Raw genomic sequence first — 18,409 nt, 5'->3', positions numbered from 1 at the left:
CTGTCACCCAGGCTAGGGTACAGTGGTTCGATCATGGCTCACTGCAGCCTTAAACTCCACGCCTCAAGGGATCCTCCCGCCTCAGCCTCCCAAAGTGCTGGGATGACAGGCATGAGCCACTATGCGCAGTCAGTAACACATTTCATTAACACTGTTTTCTACACTTGTGTGTATGTGTATGTACATAATTCTATGTATCTAGACAGAGATCATGCAAAGAACAGTGACTAATACATAGTAGAGACTCACTAACAATTAGTTTCTTTTCTCCTTCCCTTGGTAAAAGTACTTGATAAAGATGAAGGAAATATAAAAATATATTACTTTTATTTCAGTAAGCAGAAGGAAAAGAAAAGCCAAAACAGCAAGATAAATGAAGAGGGGGAGGGTTAGTACCATATATTTCCTGGTTCATGAATGTGTATGAGACTGTGGCCTGATATTAACCCCAAATTCCAAAGCCAGTCCCATTGGGTATATTCATAAATGCATCTAACCGTTCAGTGCCCACACAATAAATGTGTAAATTCAGTTACCTTGCTGATTATGCGCCCATTTGCAAGCACACCCTCCTCTGAAAACCTTGGCACTGGAAATATAGCCAATAATAAAATTGTCTAAATAGATAATATTTCTTGCTTACTTACTGACAGTCAGTAAGGTTTTTAATTCCATGCCTGTGAACCACTGCGGGTCTCCTCGAAGCCTGGGGCACTGCTTAAACTCTGTAGTTCAAAGTAAAAGCTTTGCTACTAGATAATGACATCGATTAAACCATTTTTATTCATAAATCAGAAGCAATAACTAGTATTTCTACCTACCTCTTTCCCAGCTGTTAGATAAATGTAGATATTCTTCACAGGATGAGGAACAAGTTTGTAGAAAACAGGTGTCTCTTCTTTAATTTCATAGATAACCTCTGGACAATTTGAAGTCAAATTCTCACCAAGAATAACCTATTTTTTTTTTTCAAAAAGAGAAACATGATTTCTATTTAATACTTTTCTTTTCTTTTTTTTTGAGACGGAGTCTCGCTCTGTCACCAGGCTGGAGTGTAGTGGCACGATCTTGGCTCACTGTAACCTCTGTCTCCCAGGTTCAAGCGATTCCACTGCCTCAGCCTCCCGAGTAGCTGGTACTATAGACGCACTTCGCCCGGCTAATTTTTTTAGTAGAGATGGGGTTTCACTATGTTGGCCAGGATGGTCTCAATCTCCTGACCTCGTGATCCACCCACCTCGGCCTCCCAAAGTGCTCAATAACAGGTGTGAGCCATCGCGCCCAGCCTCTATTCAATACTTTGAATAGCAGGGTGGTGAAAATTGTAGCTTAATCATAAAGCTACAGCCTTTTTCACTCACTACAAATACTGCCTAAGGTACCATGCTCCTTAATCAACCCTCCCACATCTCAGTCCTCAACAAGGCTGGTAATAACAAGCAGAGTATTTCTTCTTTTGTAAGGGCAAAGGCATAAAAAATGAACAAACAAAAAAAGCCGCTCTTCAGGGCTCGGGTAGTATCCTCATATGTGGAAGCTGGCTGACCACAATTTCTGACCGTGTCTGGCCCTATAGGAAGCCACAAGTGACAGCTTCATTAGTGCTGTCTCAAGAGAGACTGGAAATTAAAGGAAGTAGCTCCCACATGTATTTGCACAGGATACTCTGATCGTCATACCGTTAGAAGTGACCCAGATTAACGTGGCAGATACAGACAAGTAGGTTTGTGTTCACATATAAAATATACGCAAGTGTGACTCAGTACTCAGTGGTTTTGAAATTGGACACACCTGAGCTTCATCCATCTTCAGTCAACAAACATCTACCAAACACCCATTAAGCACCCAGCACTGTTCTGGGTGTTTGAAAAACGGCAGTGAACAAAATGGGGAAGGGAGAGCTCCTGACCTCATAGAACTTACATTCTTGTGTGTGTGTGGCGGGGTGAGTAACTTAAAAAGAAAAAAGTAAATTACAAAATATAGTGGGGTTAGGCATTAAGAGAATATTATGTTCAGGGTAGGTGTCACTGAAAAGGTGGTATTTATTCAGACTTGCAGGAGATGAGTTATTTTCATACTTGAATGAAACATGTTCTTAAAAGCAGCCCTGCCAGTGCAAAGCAACTAAAATGGGAGGAGGCCAGACTGGCTTCAGTGGAGAGAGGTAGAGGAGTGAACAATAAGATAGTAAGATAACAGGGAAGGATAATCAAGGATCTTGTGGGCCTGTGTAAAAAACTTGCCTTTTACTGTAGATGAGAGAGAGGAGGCCATGGTCATGAGTCGAGGAGCAAGAGGAGATGGTGAGAAGGCGGGGTTTGAAGCGTGGGTATGAAAACCCATCAGGAGACTCTAATCCTACAGTGCTAGAGAAGTACAATGGTGGCTTAAGCTTGGGTTTGCATCCTGCCTCCATCCTTTAAGTAGCTGTACTACTTTGAACTAGTAACTTAATCTCCCTGGGCCTCAATTTCCTCATCTCTAAAATGGGGCTAATAGTGCCTTCCTTATTACAGTTTTGTAAGGATCAAATAAGAACTATGAAAGATGCTTAGCACATAATCAACAGTCAATAGATAATAATCTGTTACTAGATTGCAAGTTCCCTTTGGGCAGGGACCATGTCTTTTTTTTTTTTTTTTTTTTTTTTTTTGAGATGGAGTCTTGCTCAGTTGCCCAGACTCAAGTGCAGTGGTGCGATCTTGGCTCACTGCAACCTCTGCCTCCCAGGTTCAAGCCATTATCTTGCCTCAGCCTCCTGAATAGCTGGGACAACAGACATGTGCCACCATGCCCAGCTAATTTTTGTATTTTTAGTAGAGACGGGGTTTCACCATGTTGGCCAGGCTGGTGTTGAACTCCTGACCTCAGGTGATCCACCGCCTCTGCCTCCCAAAGTTCTGGGATTACATGTGTGAGCCACCGTGCGTGGCCTGGGACCATGTCTTAATCACCTTTGTACCTAACCTTTAATCATCTTTGTACCTAACACAATTTGTACCCACTACTTTGAAAAGTGAAGGCGTTCAACATTTTGTCAGTCTGAACACATCCAGATGGATTATCTATATCATATCTCTACCACTGTAGATATCAGCTACATTGGAAGCATGGTTTGAAAAGAAAAATTTGGCACCTGAGATTCTTTTTGGACAAAGTCTACTTCACACATCTACTAATCAATAATATGCTATACCCACATATCCTGATGGCAGTTAGGTATCTGCTGTTTAGCCAAAGGCTTCTTATCAATTTTGTACACAGAGCAACTTCCTGCATTCATTTCCCCTTTCCAGGGCTTGGGCCTGGGTCTAGCTTTGCCTGGAGATCAGTGACTTCCTTCTATCATCTCCTTGGGTCAAGCCCAGGTGGATTTGGTGCAAATAGTAGCTCACCTGAAGCCCTTGGACTGCTCACCAAATTCAGCAGCAGCTTTGTAAAAGTCAATCTCACTAACCAAACATATGAAATATGACTTCTTAAAAGCTCTTCTTAAAACAGAAGCAGTTAGGTCCTAAGGGAGGTGGGAAAGGTGTGTGTCTCAAGTCATTTTAAAATGACTTTATAGCTGCACTATCCAATATGACAACCACTAGCCACATAATGGCTATTTAAATTTAAATTTAATTAAAAATTTAAATTTAATTAAAAACTCTAGCAACATTTCAAGTGTTCACTAGCTACCTGTGGTGACTGGCTACCATATTGGAGAGTACAGGTGTAGAACACTTCTATCATCACAGAAAGTTCTCTTGGCCAATGCTGCTCTACAGAATCCTGTAAGTGGAGCCAAGGGACAGGCATTGACCAAGGTATGGGCTTGCCAGGATTTGCCATCTCTAATTCATTAGATGTATTAATCAGCTCAGATTCAGTTGATCTGGTTCTGGAAAGCAGTTGTATAAGGAAAGAGAAACAGGAAGCCAGTTTTTTGTTTTTTTAAAAAACAAACAAAGAAACATTGATAGAAATATTCTCAAGGAAGGGTCAAGAAAAGAGAAGCTGCTGCCCTGGCATCTCTTCAGGAATTCATCATGGCAAAAGCATCACTGGGCAGCATACACCCATAATGTATTCTTGCCAATAAAGTTGAACCTGAATCTAATCAAGTCTTTAGCACTAACTTCCATGTAGCACTAGGAAGCAGGAGTAGAGGAACAAGCTAAATGACACCACAAGGAAGCAGAAAGCCAAACACATGGCAAGAGATATTCTATAGGGCAAAGGACCTGGTTTTCCAGTTAAGTGAGTGGCAGGCAATAAAAGTAAGGGAGGAGACTGCTGTAGATAATAGAACAACCAAATCTGGTTTGAGGACTTTGTGCAAATACCAATTTGAACAAAACCATTTTAAATACATTTTTAAATCAATTGGGAATATTTGGTTACACAGACTGGATAGTAAGTGATCCTAAAGAATGACTGATAATTTTATTAGCTGTGATCATGGCATTATGGTTACAATTATTTAAGAAAATAACTGTAGTTTTTGAGAGATACATAACGAAATATGTTGAGGTGAAATGACATTGTGTCTGTGGGGTTTGCTTTAAAATTACAAAGTAAAAACATACTTTATGCCACCACTCATCCATTTTACGCAAATTAGGAGCTGCACTGCAGTATTTATCAGGGGCTTATTTTATTTACTCTTGGAGCATCATTGATACAGATGGGCGGCACCTGGAAAGATCCAGTTGGGTGCAACATTGATTTATTTACTTAGTACTTTGGAAATGAAGCACCAATATTCTCTCTAGAACTCTGAACTGTGGCAAGGAAGCTTTTCTTTTTCTTTTCTTTCCCTTCCCTTCCCTTCCTCCCTCTCTCTCTTTCTTTCTTTCTCTCTCTTTCTTTCATTTTTTTACAAGTTATCAAACAGTTCTGTGGCCCAGGATTTACCAATCAGTTTCCTGAAAAAGCTACTCAGCGTGGCTTGCACTGAAGCTTGTCCTGATAGCCATAGATGCTGGGTTTAGATTAGTATGTTTCATCAATGATGGAAGCCAGACCTCTCTAGAAGGTAATTTGGCATCATCTATCAAAATTATAAAGCACATACCCTTGGACCCTGCAGCCCCTCATATATATATGTGTGTGTGTGTGTGTGTGTGAGAAATGATATATAATGATAAATATTCATTGTAGCATTGTATGTTATAAAGAAAAGATTAAAACAACTTAAATGTCCATCAATAGGGAACTGGTTAAGTAAACTATAGTACAAACAAGGGAATACTATTCAGCTATAAAAATAATTAGAAAGCTCTTTGTATTATAGTTAATGTAATATGAAATATGTACACATATTTATAAATACAGACATATTTACATATACAGGTATTTTTACATATATAATATATATATGTAAAACATATATGTTTACTGTGTTTTATGTTTCAACAAAAGGGAGGAAGAATATCTTCACTCTTTTGCCTGTAGACAGATATAAACTATCTCTGGAAAGATACCCATGAAACTGCTATCACTGGTTGCCTTGGAAGTCAAGAACAGGTGACTTTCACGGAATATTTTCTTGGTTCTTTTGAGTTTTAAACAATATCACTGTATTACCTTAAAAATAAATACGTAAAATTTAAATTTAAAAATCCTTAAGGGTGAGTGAGTCAAATTGGTTTTCTTTTTGCTAGATTATGCAAACAATGCTCTCCATAATCCTGAGGACAGGACAAGAGGAAGTTTTAGTTTTCACCACAAAGGTCCTAAATGTGCTACACAGAGGGGTGAGGGATTTCTGCTTCTGTGGCCCCTAGAGTCTCATCTCTCTCAGATGAGACAGAACACGTCGGTGTTAATGTTGTCTCTCACCTAGCCCGAGCCCCAGCCCGCAGGCACTAATGGAACACTTGGACTTTCTAATTGCAAACTTCATGAGAATATCAACACAGAGACAAAAGCCAGCAAGACTGGAGCAAGGGAAACGTTCCTTCCTCAGCTCAGTTGAGGTGGGCAGCCTCGGAAAAAGAACATGATCAGTGAAGCAATGCAGGAAGTAACAATGAGTCACAAAAACCCAAAATGGGTTGAATTTTGCATAAGAGAAATCTCATCCAATTGACACACACACTCCTTGGGCATGATGTGGATTTTTATCTTCCAGGATACGACCTTAATATAGATCTAATCTGAAGTCAATCTGAACCTTCTCCATGTGCATGCCTGTATACTTCTTTATCCTTCAAGACTCCAACATCACCTCCTCTGAGAAGCCTTCCCTGATCACTTCTCTGCTGAACACCTCTGTCACTCTCTACCCATCACTCTGTTTTCTTCATAGCACTTAGCACTATCTAAACTGTCTTTATCGCTGATTAATCCATTTACTTGTTTTCTGTCTTTTTCTTCCCACCAAGAGAGCAGGGGCATTGCCTGTTTTGTTCACCTTTGTATATTCAGCACCCAGAACAGTACCTGGCACATACAAGGTGCCCAATAAATATTTATTAAATGAAAAACGACTCTATTAGCATTCAAGATTTTATAGAGCTCTTCAGCTTTTTCCAGCTGAAGCCTGTGCAGAAAACAAATTTTCTCTGATGGAGAATTTCAGTTCGTGTCAACATATTGTTTCTGTTGACATCCTCCTGCAGCCTCATGGTAGACTATTAACTAGCCTTGGGATTTTTGTTGCATACAAAACTCCCAACGGCACTGTGAAATTAACTGAGTGGAGACTTCAACACCATACAATTGTAAGACAGGTTCAAGACCACCCACGGGAAGGATATCACGGTGAGGAAAATGCGGGGGGAGAAAACAAAAGACTATTTTTTTTTCTTTAAGATTACCATGAGATGGAAAAGCCACAGGTGTTCAAAAAGCTATAATATTTTATGCCAAATTTAATTTCCAATGCCTCACTCTGTGGGGCTAACTAGTTGAAGGGCAAACAAGCCAACCCTGCCATTGATTATTATTTTTTTCCATAAGCAGTTTCTGAGAAATGCTGGGAAGGAGACTTAAATCACACATACACACACACAAGTGCACACACACATATGCACATGCATGCCTGCATACACATACACATACACACGCATGCCTATGCATGCGTGCATGCTCACACACACACACGCACACACAGGAGAAAGCAAGGTAAGTATTTAATGTGCCTCAGTAGTTAGGAGTAACAAAGATGAAATATAAAAATTAAGGCAAATTTCTCTTTTGTTTCCAATCTACTTGTTGCAGTGTAGATAGTAAGAGAAGCATACAGTCTCAGCCACAGGTTCTAGATTTGTGGATTATATGGGAGTAAAAGTTTCAAATTGGGGAGTCCCTGCAAAACTCATAAATTGGAATTAATGAGGTGGGGAGAATTTGAACTAGGCTTCACATGACATACTAAACGGCCCACCAATGAACCCACTTCCAAGTTTTGACACTTCCTGCTGTTTTAACTTTTTGGTCTGTTAGCTCAGTCATCCCCACCACCACCACTTCCGGTCCCAGGTCCTGTTCTAGGTTCCCCAAGTTCTCCTATTCCTTATTTGAACACTTTCTGGGTATATAGTAGAGCTTGTCTTTACAAAAGATTTTTTTCTCTTACGTTCATTCAAAAACTTTAATAACCACAGTCAAGGCAGACTCTTTAGGTAGTACAGAGATTTTGCTTCTGTTTGAATTCAGACAGAACTTTTTGGAACTGGTTTAATTTTGCTGTGATTTGAATAAACGAAATCCATCAATGGGGCCGTGTGCAGGGGCTCATGCCTGTAATCCCAGTTCTTTGGGAGGCGTAGGTGGGAGGATCCCTGGAGCCTAGGAGTTTGAGACCAGCCTGGGCAACATGGTAAAACCCTGCCTACATAAAACATTGGCCAGGTGTGGGGACACAGGGCTGTAGTCCCAGCTACTCAAGAGGCTGAGGTGGGAGAATCACTTAAGCCCAGGAGGCAGAGGTTGTAGTGAGCTGAGACTGCACCACCGCACTCCAGCCTGGGCAACAGAGTCAGACCTTGGCTCAAAAAAGAAAAAAATAAATAAATAAAAGAAAGAAAGCCATTAAGTGGGAGTAGAGTTTTTTGAGGGCCACATAGGTAACCAGTCTGACCCCAAGCACATAGGAAATACCTCAAGACTGGATATGGGGACAAGATAGAGCTGTGTGATATAGCTTCCTGTATCCTGAACCCTACTACAGTCCCTGGGAGGTCAGGAAAACACTAGTCTTTACTGATGAAATGATCCAAAACAGCAACTGGAATACAGAATTCTTGTCTTTCCTATAAAGGAGCGACTGGGGTGAAGCTGGGGCCCCAAAGGAGATTCAGAGACCCCCATGAACTACGTGCGGCTCTGAGAGGAACGGGCTCTGCACTCAGCTGGGTTGCTAGGAGGCCATCCCCAAATAGGAACAAACTAAACCACAAGGTTTCTGGCCCCTTCTCATGAAACCTCAAACATCTGCATCTTGGTATCAACCCTTATACTCCAGTATTAGGAAGAAACATAACAAAAACCAGCTCCTCAAACTCTACTAAGCTCTGTAAGAGTTAATGCAGTTTAGTTGGGGGATAGAAGCTCGGGCTCTGGACAGATTATTTAGGTTCAGAGCACCTTGAACAAGATACCTAACCTCTCGAGACCTCAGGTTTTTTCATTTATAAAGTAGTGGAGGTGAAGGTATTGACTAGTGAGGATTAAACCAGTTAACTCGTGCAGATGCTGGTTCTAATGCCCAGCACACAGGAAGAGCTCAGAAATGTTAGCGATTGTTCTTCCTTGCCCATTGCTTTCTTATCTTTTATGCTTACAAGAAAGGTTAATGGGCATGCATAAAGTTACAAATTTCAAATTTCATGCATATTCCGCTATTACTTATTTTACCACCTGGAAAAGCTCAAAATACACAATTCTGCCCTTGAAATAAGGACAATTTTCTAGAGGCAACAGAGTCAGCTCAAAGGAATCCAAACCACGTGATAGGCTGTACTATCATCTGGAGAAAGGCTTGGTGTGTGTTTACCAAAATGCGTACGTTGTGCAACACGTGAAATGTGAATTCCGCAAAGCTGAGTTCAGTGTGACCATACTTTTCAGCTGATCTCAGTGGAGATGCTGACGACTGAAAAAAATCCAGCATGCAATCATGTTCCGAAAGGAAGCAGGATGGGGAAATAACGGCGGGGGGTGACAAGACATAACTCACCTCACCACCATGGGACTGTACACTGATCAAATAAAAGAGCAGATTAGATGCTCTCAAAGGACCCTTTGAGTTCTAAATTCCTTCTATTTCCCCAAAATCTTATAAAGGGACTTAGGTCTAAAGGCAAGAGGAGGAGGACAGTAAAAGTACTGGCATACTGTAACCTTTAGTTTCTTCACAGATCATCAGTGAAATCTTACCTTTGGAGGTATTGCCGTCTTCCTTGGAAAATGTGTCTTTAAAGATACTTTTAAAGTGATCCAGTATCTTAGCTTAAGTTCAAAATAATGTGCCCAAATAATAGAATATGATATAGTTATTTAAAAATACTATTTACAAAAGGTTTACAGTAACATTTTAATATAAGCATTTTCCCTCAGTAACTGAAGAAAAGGATGCAAAAATGGGTTGCAAAATCCGACCTCAACTACATAAATAGAGAATCCAAAATGCTGACAGTAGTCGCTTCTGCACAACACAATTAGGAGTAATTTTTTATTTGCTGTCCTCTCACCCCCCACGACTCTGAAACTTTTTACATGGGCATATATTACCTTTACAATAAGGAAAAATTATCTAAATAACATGAAGCTTAAAATTACACCAAATCATATTACAACTCATAGGATTTGCAGAGGCTTAAGAAGCCAGGTTTTTACTAGTGGTGGTAAAAAACAGCAATTGGGCTCCAATTGCTGTTTCCTGACTCTCATTCAACAAGGTATATACAACAGTGCCTGGCTCATATCAAAATGCCGTCAACTCACGATCACTCAGAAACTGGAGTCAGGCTGTGGCTGATCCGAGCCCTCTTTCTACTCCTCCTCCTACTGTCTGCGTTGGGTTGAGTTTTGTTGTTTGCCGCTCATTAGTTCCCCCACGCTGTGGCTTAAGGAGCCAAGCTTGTGTCTATCAGTGTTCATCCTTTCTAACAGTTCTGGTGACAAGCCTTGGCAAGGGAGACGCTCAAAGCTTCTGAATAAAGGGATTTGGGGATTATCAGTAGCTTCCAAATTATCCGCACGATCCTGGGTCTTCAGGATTCTGGGTAAATTCAGGGGCTACATCCAAGAATCTGTACACAGGATATAGAAGAGAGGCTTGGGCGTTACTGAGCTGCCCTAGGGAGCCTGGTGGGCCAAGTCAGCTCAAGTTCATCCCTCACACCCTTCTCCTGAGTGAGAGAACTGTCTTATTGGGGGCTTTGGGTGGGTGTTAATTCCCAAGAAGTTACCACGCCAGTGAGGTGCTCCCTCAGTCAGATGGTCCGCCTTCTTCTCAGGCTAGGGCTCTTTCCTGAGCCTCTAGGAAACCTGACTCACCCCAGGAGCATATGTCCCCTGCCAGGGCATGGACCCCTATCCGCATGTCTCCCACGTGTCCCCCAGAATCCTCAGAGAGTAATCTCCATGTCTGCAGCAGAGGTTGCAAAGTCAGTGTAGCATAGGAGATCTTAGTGCAGTCTCTGAAGTCATTCCGGGTTCAAATCCCTGCTCTGCCCCTGTGTGACCTTGAGCAACATCATCCCATTTCTCTGGGCCTTGATTCCCTCATCTGTAAAATGGGAATAGTGGGCCTGCCCCGCTGTGTCATGGAGAGGACTGAATTCATTAGAAGATATAGAGTCCCTTGGCATCTAGGAAGCACTGTGTAAACATCAGCAGTCACAAAACAAACAACAAAAAGTTGCCTTTGTTATTCAAACCCTAAAACAACAATGAGGCCATACAGGTAGCTTCTGAATGGGTACCCCATACAGACCCTGAGGAGAGCGAGACTTCGGTCATGGCCTCCTCAGCAGCATGAAGTTGCAGCTTGGTCTCACTCCTTGTTGCCACATCTCTAGAAGCTAGCCAGCTGCATGCAGGCTGCTGGGTGAACACACAGGACAGGCAACACCAGGCCATCCCATGGGGAACTATTTATAGATGAGTGTTCCTTCACCTCCAATTCACCATGTAGCAGTTTGGTTGGCTCGGCTTTGGGGAAACAGTGTTCTTGTCAAAACATCCGTCAAAAACATCCCAAATCTGAAGAGATAATTGGTGAGGAGACCCAGAAAGGCTTGATGGAAACTCCTGCCAGGCAAATGGGTCCAATAAGCCTGACCACGTTGGTGGAGCTACAGATGTCACCCAGTGACTTGTGTAGAATGATGGATGGGTATTTACCCTTCCCCAGGAAATAAAGCTAACACAACAGGAAAGATGATCAATGTATATTTTAAAAGAATGTGTATACAAACAAACTCCCTCCCATATGTTACTGGGTTTCCTCCAAAGAAAACAGATTAAATCAAATGCCTACCAGGCACTCAGCACTGTATTAGGCGGTGGGAATTCATAGCCCCCTTCTCACAAGGCTTAAAATCAAGTTGGGAAGGCAAGACAAATGCCAGTGAAAAGGTGAGGTCTCCAGGCAAGACATTTGGAATGAGCCACAAGAATGACATAGATCATGAGTATTTCAGGAAATGAGAGGGGAGCAAGGTCACTCCAGGCTTAGATGTCATCAAAGAGGAGGTGGGGTTTGAGCTGAGCCAGAGTATAGATACATAAGGTGCCGTAAATAAGAGAAAAAACAAAAAAGCATTTCAGGCTGGAAGTACAGTGTGAGCAAAAGTGTGGAAACAGGATCATATTTGGAAATAGGATCAAACAGGAGCAAATAAATAGGTTTGACTTGGGGATGGGGGTGGTGAGGAATACGTGTGCAGAAGACATAATTAGAGACTATCAGAAGAGGAAAGGGTTTTTCTGGGTTGTCTAGTAGAACTGTATTTTACCGGTAAAGAAATGGAGGCTCAGAGAGGTTAAGCAACTCACCTAAAGTCACCCAGCGAGTTATCTGTGGGAGATCAGTTGAGGGAAACAGATCTACCATTATTCAATTAAGAATCTGATCTGAGTGTAAATGGATGGCTGCAGAGAGGCCAAGGAATCTCAGTCTTTAGTCATAGAAATGGTGCAGTTCCCAACCATGAATGTTGTTGGAGAACACAGAGGGTCTTCAATAAATGTTTGCTGATGACATTGATAAGATGACCACTAGATAACTTCAGACAAGTCATTTGGTATCTCTGCTTTTATTTTCTCCTCCTCCCCTCTTCCCCTCTCATCAGTGAATAAAAACCTGCACTTGACCAGGGTATATCCATACAGTGGGGAAAAAATAGTCCTCTGAGATAAAAGTCCAGAGAAGTCTCAAAGGATTTTAGATCTCTAACCTCTCTGTGGTGTATGTGGGTACAAAGGGCAGAAAACAAACCCCCTCTGTGGGTGGTAAGTGGGCTGGAGGGAAGGAACACCTGTTTTTTCTTCTTTTCAAGCCCTATAATCTCTCATCTCTTTCAAGCTGTGAGAAATCAGGTGCTTTGTACATTTCCATGATAAAGGAGCTAGAACTAAAAGGTTACATGTCTTGGGAAGGTGAGTCAGGGTTGGGGTAGGGACCAGACCTCCATTTACCTCACCCAGGTGGCTTATGAGTAAGGAAGGAAAAATATCTTGGCACACTCCTGGGCAGCAAGGTAGCTGATACTTCATTACATGGCTATGGGGCGTTCTTACATACAGAATTCCAGATTTTCTTCTAGGCCATTTTTGGGGGTCTTTAAGGAGTTCACAAAGTTCTTGGTTTGGTCTCATGTATAACCCAGAAGCATTAAAAAAAATTTTTTTTTAAAGCACAAAATATCACTATTAAAATAGACATTTGAAGAAGGCACAGAAAACCAACCTTAAGTAACTGGCCATCTCCAGTCCCCAAGAATAAAACAGTCCTGTTCATTACCACGGTGCCATAAACGGATGTCAGGTCGGAATGGATCAAGGTAGATGATGCGATTGGTTGGACTCTTTCAGGCTGATCCCCTTCTTTCTGAACATGCACACAAACGCACAAAAAAATAATAATAATTTTTAACAATGATACTTCTCATTATACTGATAAAATGTCACTCATGTCCTCCTAGGCAGGATCCCACTTCTGGGCCCCACATATATCTTCTTAGACAAGATTCCGCAGGAGCAATCTTTCATTACCTTGCAAAATCGCCATACCTGCCCAACCAAAGAAAGCCCCTGTTTACTATGTACGAACAGGTATTGAATGCCAAAGCGAGCTGGCCATCTATTTAACACCCCCCAGCTGATATATGAAGCTGAATTCCACTTTAGTGCCAAGAGACAGCCCACCGCTGAATTGGGAGGCAGACTATCTCATACTTGGCTGTTTTCAAAATCCTGCCGCCAATTCATTTTAGCTAGGCGTTCGTTTCTGTGAGGTTAAACACAAACATTTCCCAAGATGTGACACGGACGATCCTATTGGGTGTGACAGCAGAAAGGAGTGATTCTAGATTTACCAAAAGGGACCACAGGAAGCCTGAAGACAGGGTAGCTAATTCGGGGGGTGAAAAGGCAGATACAGTCGTGGACGATGGACAGGATCAAGCCACAGAGCTAAGGAGGAACCAAGTCGAAGGGCTGGCCCTGGTGCTATGCTTTTAAAGGGGAAAACAAAAAGTCTAACTCCCAAGCTGAAGGCATTTAAATTGTCTGAGGCTCTGAGCACATGTAATCACATGCTTGCTCCTGATCATTAAATAAAGCCCCCCTTTAAACCCAGAGCAGATAGAGTCAGAGTGTTGACCAAAACGTCTTTTTCTTTTTTGTTTAAAAGGAATGATGTGCTTTATGCTGCGTCCTGCCTTCAACGACAGGAAACTGAGTTTGTTACGCAAATCTCTGGAAGATATGGAGCTAGGAAGAGCCGTTGCCGTCTGCAGCTACTGAACACAGTGTGATAGCACACTTTATCTGCCAGAGCTCAGTTCCCAGCTGTACTAAGGTTTTTAAAGGCACATTGAAGTTGCAGCCAGCGAACTTTAGTAAGCAACACAGCAACTCCTAAAATCGCCCTAACTGGGGAGGGGGAGGCAGCCACACAGAGGCTAAGACTTATTAACTTCATTATATTATTGCCAACAGTGTTTATGTCTTTCAATTTATGTCTTATTAAATATTCATTATTTTTAAACCCACCAAGTTTCATTAACATCTAAACTAAATGGATTATGGGCTAAATTGATTTCTGAAGCCTTTAAAGTGCCATCTATATTTCTTTGTTGCAGTTGCGCTGCAAGGAAAAGATAAGCTAGCCAGGATTTGTCCAATGCCCTGATCACTTTTCAAGGAAAAGATGTCATAACCTAAGAGAAGGCGATGTTTTTGCATAAAATATTCTATAGTGAACTCGGTTTAAGAAGATTTGGGGAAAGCTCATTAGAGTTTTTTTTTTTTCTTTCTTGTTGAAAGATACTTTTCATGCAATATGGGAAGATGAGGAGCTGTCCTGTGAAAATTGAAGTTAAGGAAAAAAATTCTCTGTGGGTCTAAGGATTGGAACAATAGATCACTGTTTAGATAAGGAAGCCTCATGACCATGAGCAGAAAAAGAAAAGTCGGATGACCTTTAGGATTAAAAAAATAAGTAAAACCATGCCACACATCTTGCTTTAAAATAAATCCAGAATTGTTCAAATGTAAGACCAGCTGACCATGCTTGTTATTTTTATTAAATATCTGAGCACTGCAGAGAGGCTAACGTGGAGAACAGGGCATCATCTCTGCCTGGGTATCCAGAATGTTCTAATACCACTATCTCTGGCTAGAGGACTCCACTCCCTTCATCTCACAACACAGAAAAAGTAATGGATGTTGACTGCAGATTATCCACAAGGACCAGATGGGACAGTGTACATCTAGGTCTGGTATACAGTAGGTGCTTAATACTGTACCTGTTCTAATTCACCAAGAACCATGGGTAGTCTCTCCTGAGGTGGGATGAGAGATCCTATTTGTGAAAGACTGGCTCCAAGAAAACAGAGGCAGCTCAAAAGCTGAAAGGGAACAAGGAGAAATCCATCCCAAATTACCATCTAACCTTTCCCGGTGTACTTCTCTGATTTCTGGCTGCCCTCAATAATTGTAGTTTTTTCAAAGTAAGTCCGGGATCAATAGTATAGGTAACTGAGGCAAGAGGATCGCTTGAGGCCAAGAGTGGAGCCCGGCCTGGGCAACATAGCAAGACCCCCATCTCTACAGAAATAAAAAATTAGCCAGGTGTGTGGCACACACTTGTTGTCCCACCTATTTAGGAGGCTGAGACAGGTGGATCACTTGAGTCCAGGAGCTCCGGGTTACAGTGAGCTATGATTGAACCACTGCACTTCAGCCTGGACAACAAAGTGAGACCCTACCTTAAAAAAAAGTAATAGGTAAGTGGTGCAGCCATTAAATCAACATTCTCAAACTTGAGAGAACACCTGGCACTTGCTGACATTTGAGCTTGGTTCTCAATCACTGTGTGACCCAGGCAATTAATTTAACCCTGGTAGGGGTTAGCTTTCTAAACTATCTAATAAGGCTGATGTGTCTGATTGGCAGGGCGGTTACGAAAAAGATATGATAATAGTAATAATAATAATAATACCAGCTAACATGTATTAATACTTACTGTGTGCTACTTGAAGTATTTTATCATCTTACCTAATGAAGGCAGTATAGCATAGAGAGCCAGCCAGACCACCTAAGTTTGACTCCTGGCTCTGTCACTTTCTAGCTAAGTAATTTTGTACATGTGATTTAATCTCTCTGTGACTCAGTTTCCTCCTCTATATGGTGGAAATGATAAGAGCACAGACTTTTTATGCCACAGACTTTTTATGAGGACTGGATGAGTTTGTGCGTAAGCCTCAGTAAAACTTAGAACGGTGTTTGGCACACAGCAACACAAAACCCATGCTTGCTATCATTACTTCATTTAAAAACACAAGTTACTGCCACACCCATGGCAGCTATTTCCTCTTTGCCAGGAAGAACCCTAATTTTGTTCAGATAGCAATGAACCCAAGCCTGGTGGAAGCTATCACTGGGCCAAGCCAAATGGCAACTCCATTCCCTATCGCCAGACACTGACTTTCCTAACCATGAGAGCTGAGGGTGGCCATGTGGCCCAGTCCTGGGCAGGGAAATGTAAGAAGCCCACTGGAAGGATTTTTGGGAATAAGTTTCCTCCTTGATAATAGAAGGCTCTTGAGGAGAACCCGTTTGCCCTCTTCCCTCACTTCCTCTGGAATACAGTTGTGTTATCTCATCATGTGTAGACTGGTGGCAACCATTCTGTTTCCATGAGATTCAAGATGAAGGATAGAAAGCAACATGCTAAGATTGGTGCAGAGAAAAGAAAAGAGATTCTACGTTCCTGGAGACACCACTGAGCCGCAGACCTCCAACTTTTAAACACTTTACTAAGTTAACAATAGTTGCCATGGTTTAAGCCACTGTCGCTTGGGTTTTCTGCTACTTGGAACCAAAAGCGAGTCACTGTTTAAGAAATGACAATCACAACTTGTTGGAGCGGACACTGAACTGCAGTTCTTCCTCAGCTGCAGGGACCATGACGTGGACAAGTGCTTGTTCCTCTCACCAGCCTGGAGGACCCTGGCCACAGTCAGGGTTTTGTAGCCAATTACAACAGTGAGCCTGGAAGAAAATAGGAGAGGAGGCTTGGACCTCATGAAAACTCTAGGGTCTGCTCTGGCTGAATGGAAATGGATTCTTTTGTGCTGGAAACACACAGAAATGGACAGGTCCCTGTGAATGGGAAAAGGAACCCTTTGAATGGCTTTCTTATGCTTATTGCGGCAAATGAAAACAAAAGAAAGACAGGCTCCAGAGAAACGTCCTCACAAAAGTGAGGTTAATACCCAGGGAGCCAGGAAGAAGAAGGGGGAAACAGCGCAGTCAGCCCCCTGTGTCCAGAGATTATTCTTTCTCTCTTTTTTTCCGGCCTATTTTCTATCTTGCCCTTCTCTCCCCTTAGGGCATAATCGCTAATGTTGCTCTCAGCCTATTCTGTCTAGTTTATTATGTGTAATTTATTTCTGAATCCCAGCCTCTGCTTGTTCGTCTGTGTGTAACAAGGTTAATGCCTTGTAATGATGCTTTTGCCAGTTCTGCCTTTCATGACAAAATCCAATCTTGATTTCGCTCTAAACCTTGTCTCCCCTTTGGGCTTTCTTGGTTCCCTCAGAGTTGTCACTCTGCTTCTCCTTCCTGCCATGTCTAAGCATAACGTCACGCCTACATGTTTGCCGGCTCTAAGACAGAAACTTTTCTCAGTTGGAGGAGAAAGCTACCTTGGCTCAAATGATGTTTGGGCTGAAAGAGAGAAAGAGCTTTGGGCCTGATATAGCAAACTGGGACCAAAGCTCCTGAGAAGAGGTGTGTGTGTGTTTGTGTGTGTACGTGTGTGTGTGTGTGTGTGTGTGCAGGGAGTCATGGGCATATTACCAGGAAAACAATTAGGCTTCTTTGCAGCTGCTTCATATGATTTTTCATGGACTATAAACACTCCCCCATTGTGCCCTGCACAACTCCACGGGGTGCCAGTCGTGCATTCCAGGGTGTGAAAGGCACCCTCTAGAGTTGAGCCACAGCTTGGCCCTGCCTCTACCATGTGAAAGATGGCCCGGCTCATCGAGGTTCAGGCAGGGTGCTCTAGCTTTTGCGGCATCATTAGGAGGGAATGGGCACAAAACTGGGGCCTCCAGCGCTGGGCACCCAGCAAGAATCAAGTGTTTTACCCCCAAGGTGCTAAAAAGGATTCTTGTATGTTGATTTTACCTTACCAGGTGGGAGGAAATACCAACTGGGTACCGATCAATTTCTTGTACATGATACAATGCCTTTTTTGGGCAGTTAATTTTATATTCTGTTCCATTTGGGATCCATTTGTTTTGAAGCAGTTTCATCATTTTCTGTTACTCCCCAAGGGGCCCACTTGCCATTAGGAAACCTCTGAAGGAGCCCTGCACCCAAGTTCTGGCCCCTGCTCTGTGCCTTATAGACTGCTTGATTCCAGCAAGTTGTCTCCTGAACCTCAGTGACTGTATCTGTAAAATGGACCCAATAATACCACATGCCCTGCCTCTCAGTGTTGTTGTGAGGTCCAGATGAAATCATGTGTTTGAAAATAATTAGATTATTTTTATCCAGCTAGGGAGATGGAAAGGACAACTATTTGCCCAAGTCGGACAGTGATTTTATTAGCCAGGAAAGCTTGGGTTGCTTTTCTCCATTCTAGTGTATACAGTGTTGACCGGGATCTGACTAAGTTATGGCAGCTCTCTGATTGTCTGAAGGAAGAATTTACACTGGGGACTCAAAT

At 42.3% G+C, this 18,409-nt stretch overlaps 1 protein-coding gene across 1 annotated transcript in view; it reads right to left on the bottom strand.

Annotated features, from left to right (window-relative positions):
• PLXNC1 (plexin C1) overlaps nucleotides 1-18,409 on the bottom strand; it is a 159,145-nt gene that overhangs the window by 125,500 nt on the left and 15,236 nt on the right. Inside the window, exons 2-3 of the mRNA XM_037996696.2 lie at nucleotides 12,914-13,054; nucleotides 822-956 (exon numbers count right to left, since the gene is read on the bottom strand). Coding sequence (XP_037852624.2) covers nucleotides 822-956; nucleotides 12,914-13,054 — 276 coding nt within the window. The remainder of the gene's footprint in view (nucleotides 1-821; nucleotides 957-12,913; nucleotides 13,055-18,409) is intronic.

Source organism: Chlorocebus sabaeus, chromosome 11, assembly GCF_047675955.1.
Source record: "Chlorocebus sabaeus isolate Y175 chromosome 11, mChlSab1.0.hap1, whole genome shotgun sequence".
NCBI lineage: Eukaryota > Metazoa > Chordata > Mammalia > Primates > Cercopithecidae > Chlorocebus > Chlorocebus sabaeus.
Note: the sequence above shows the minus strand (reverse complement) of the source record. Positions and strands in the feature narration are given on the sequence as shown.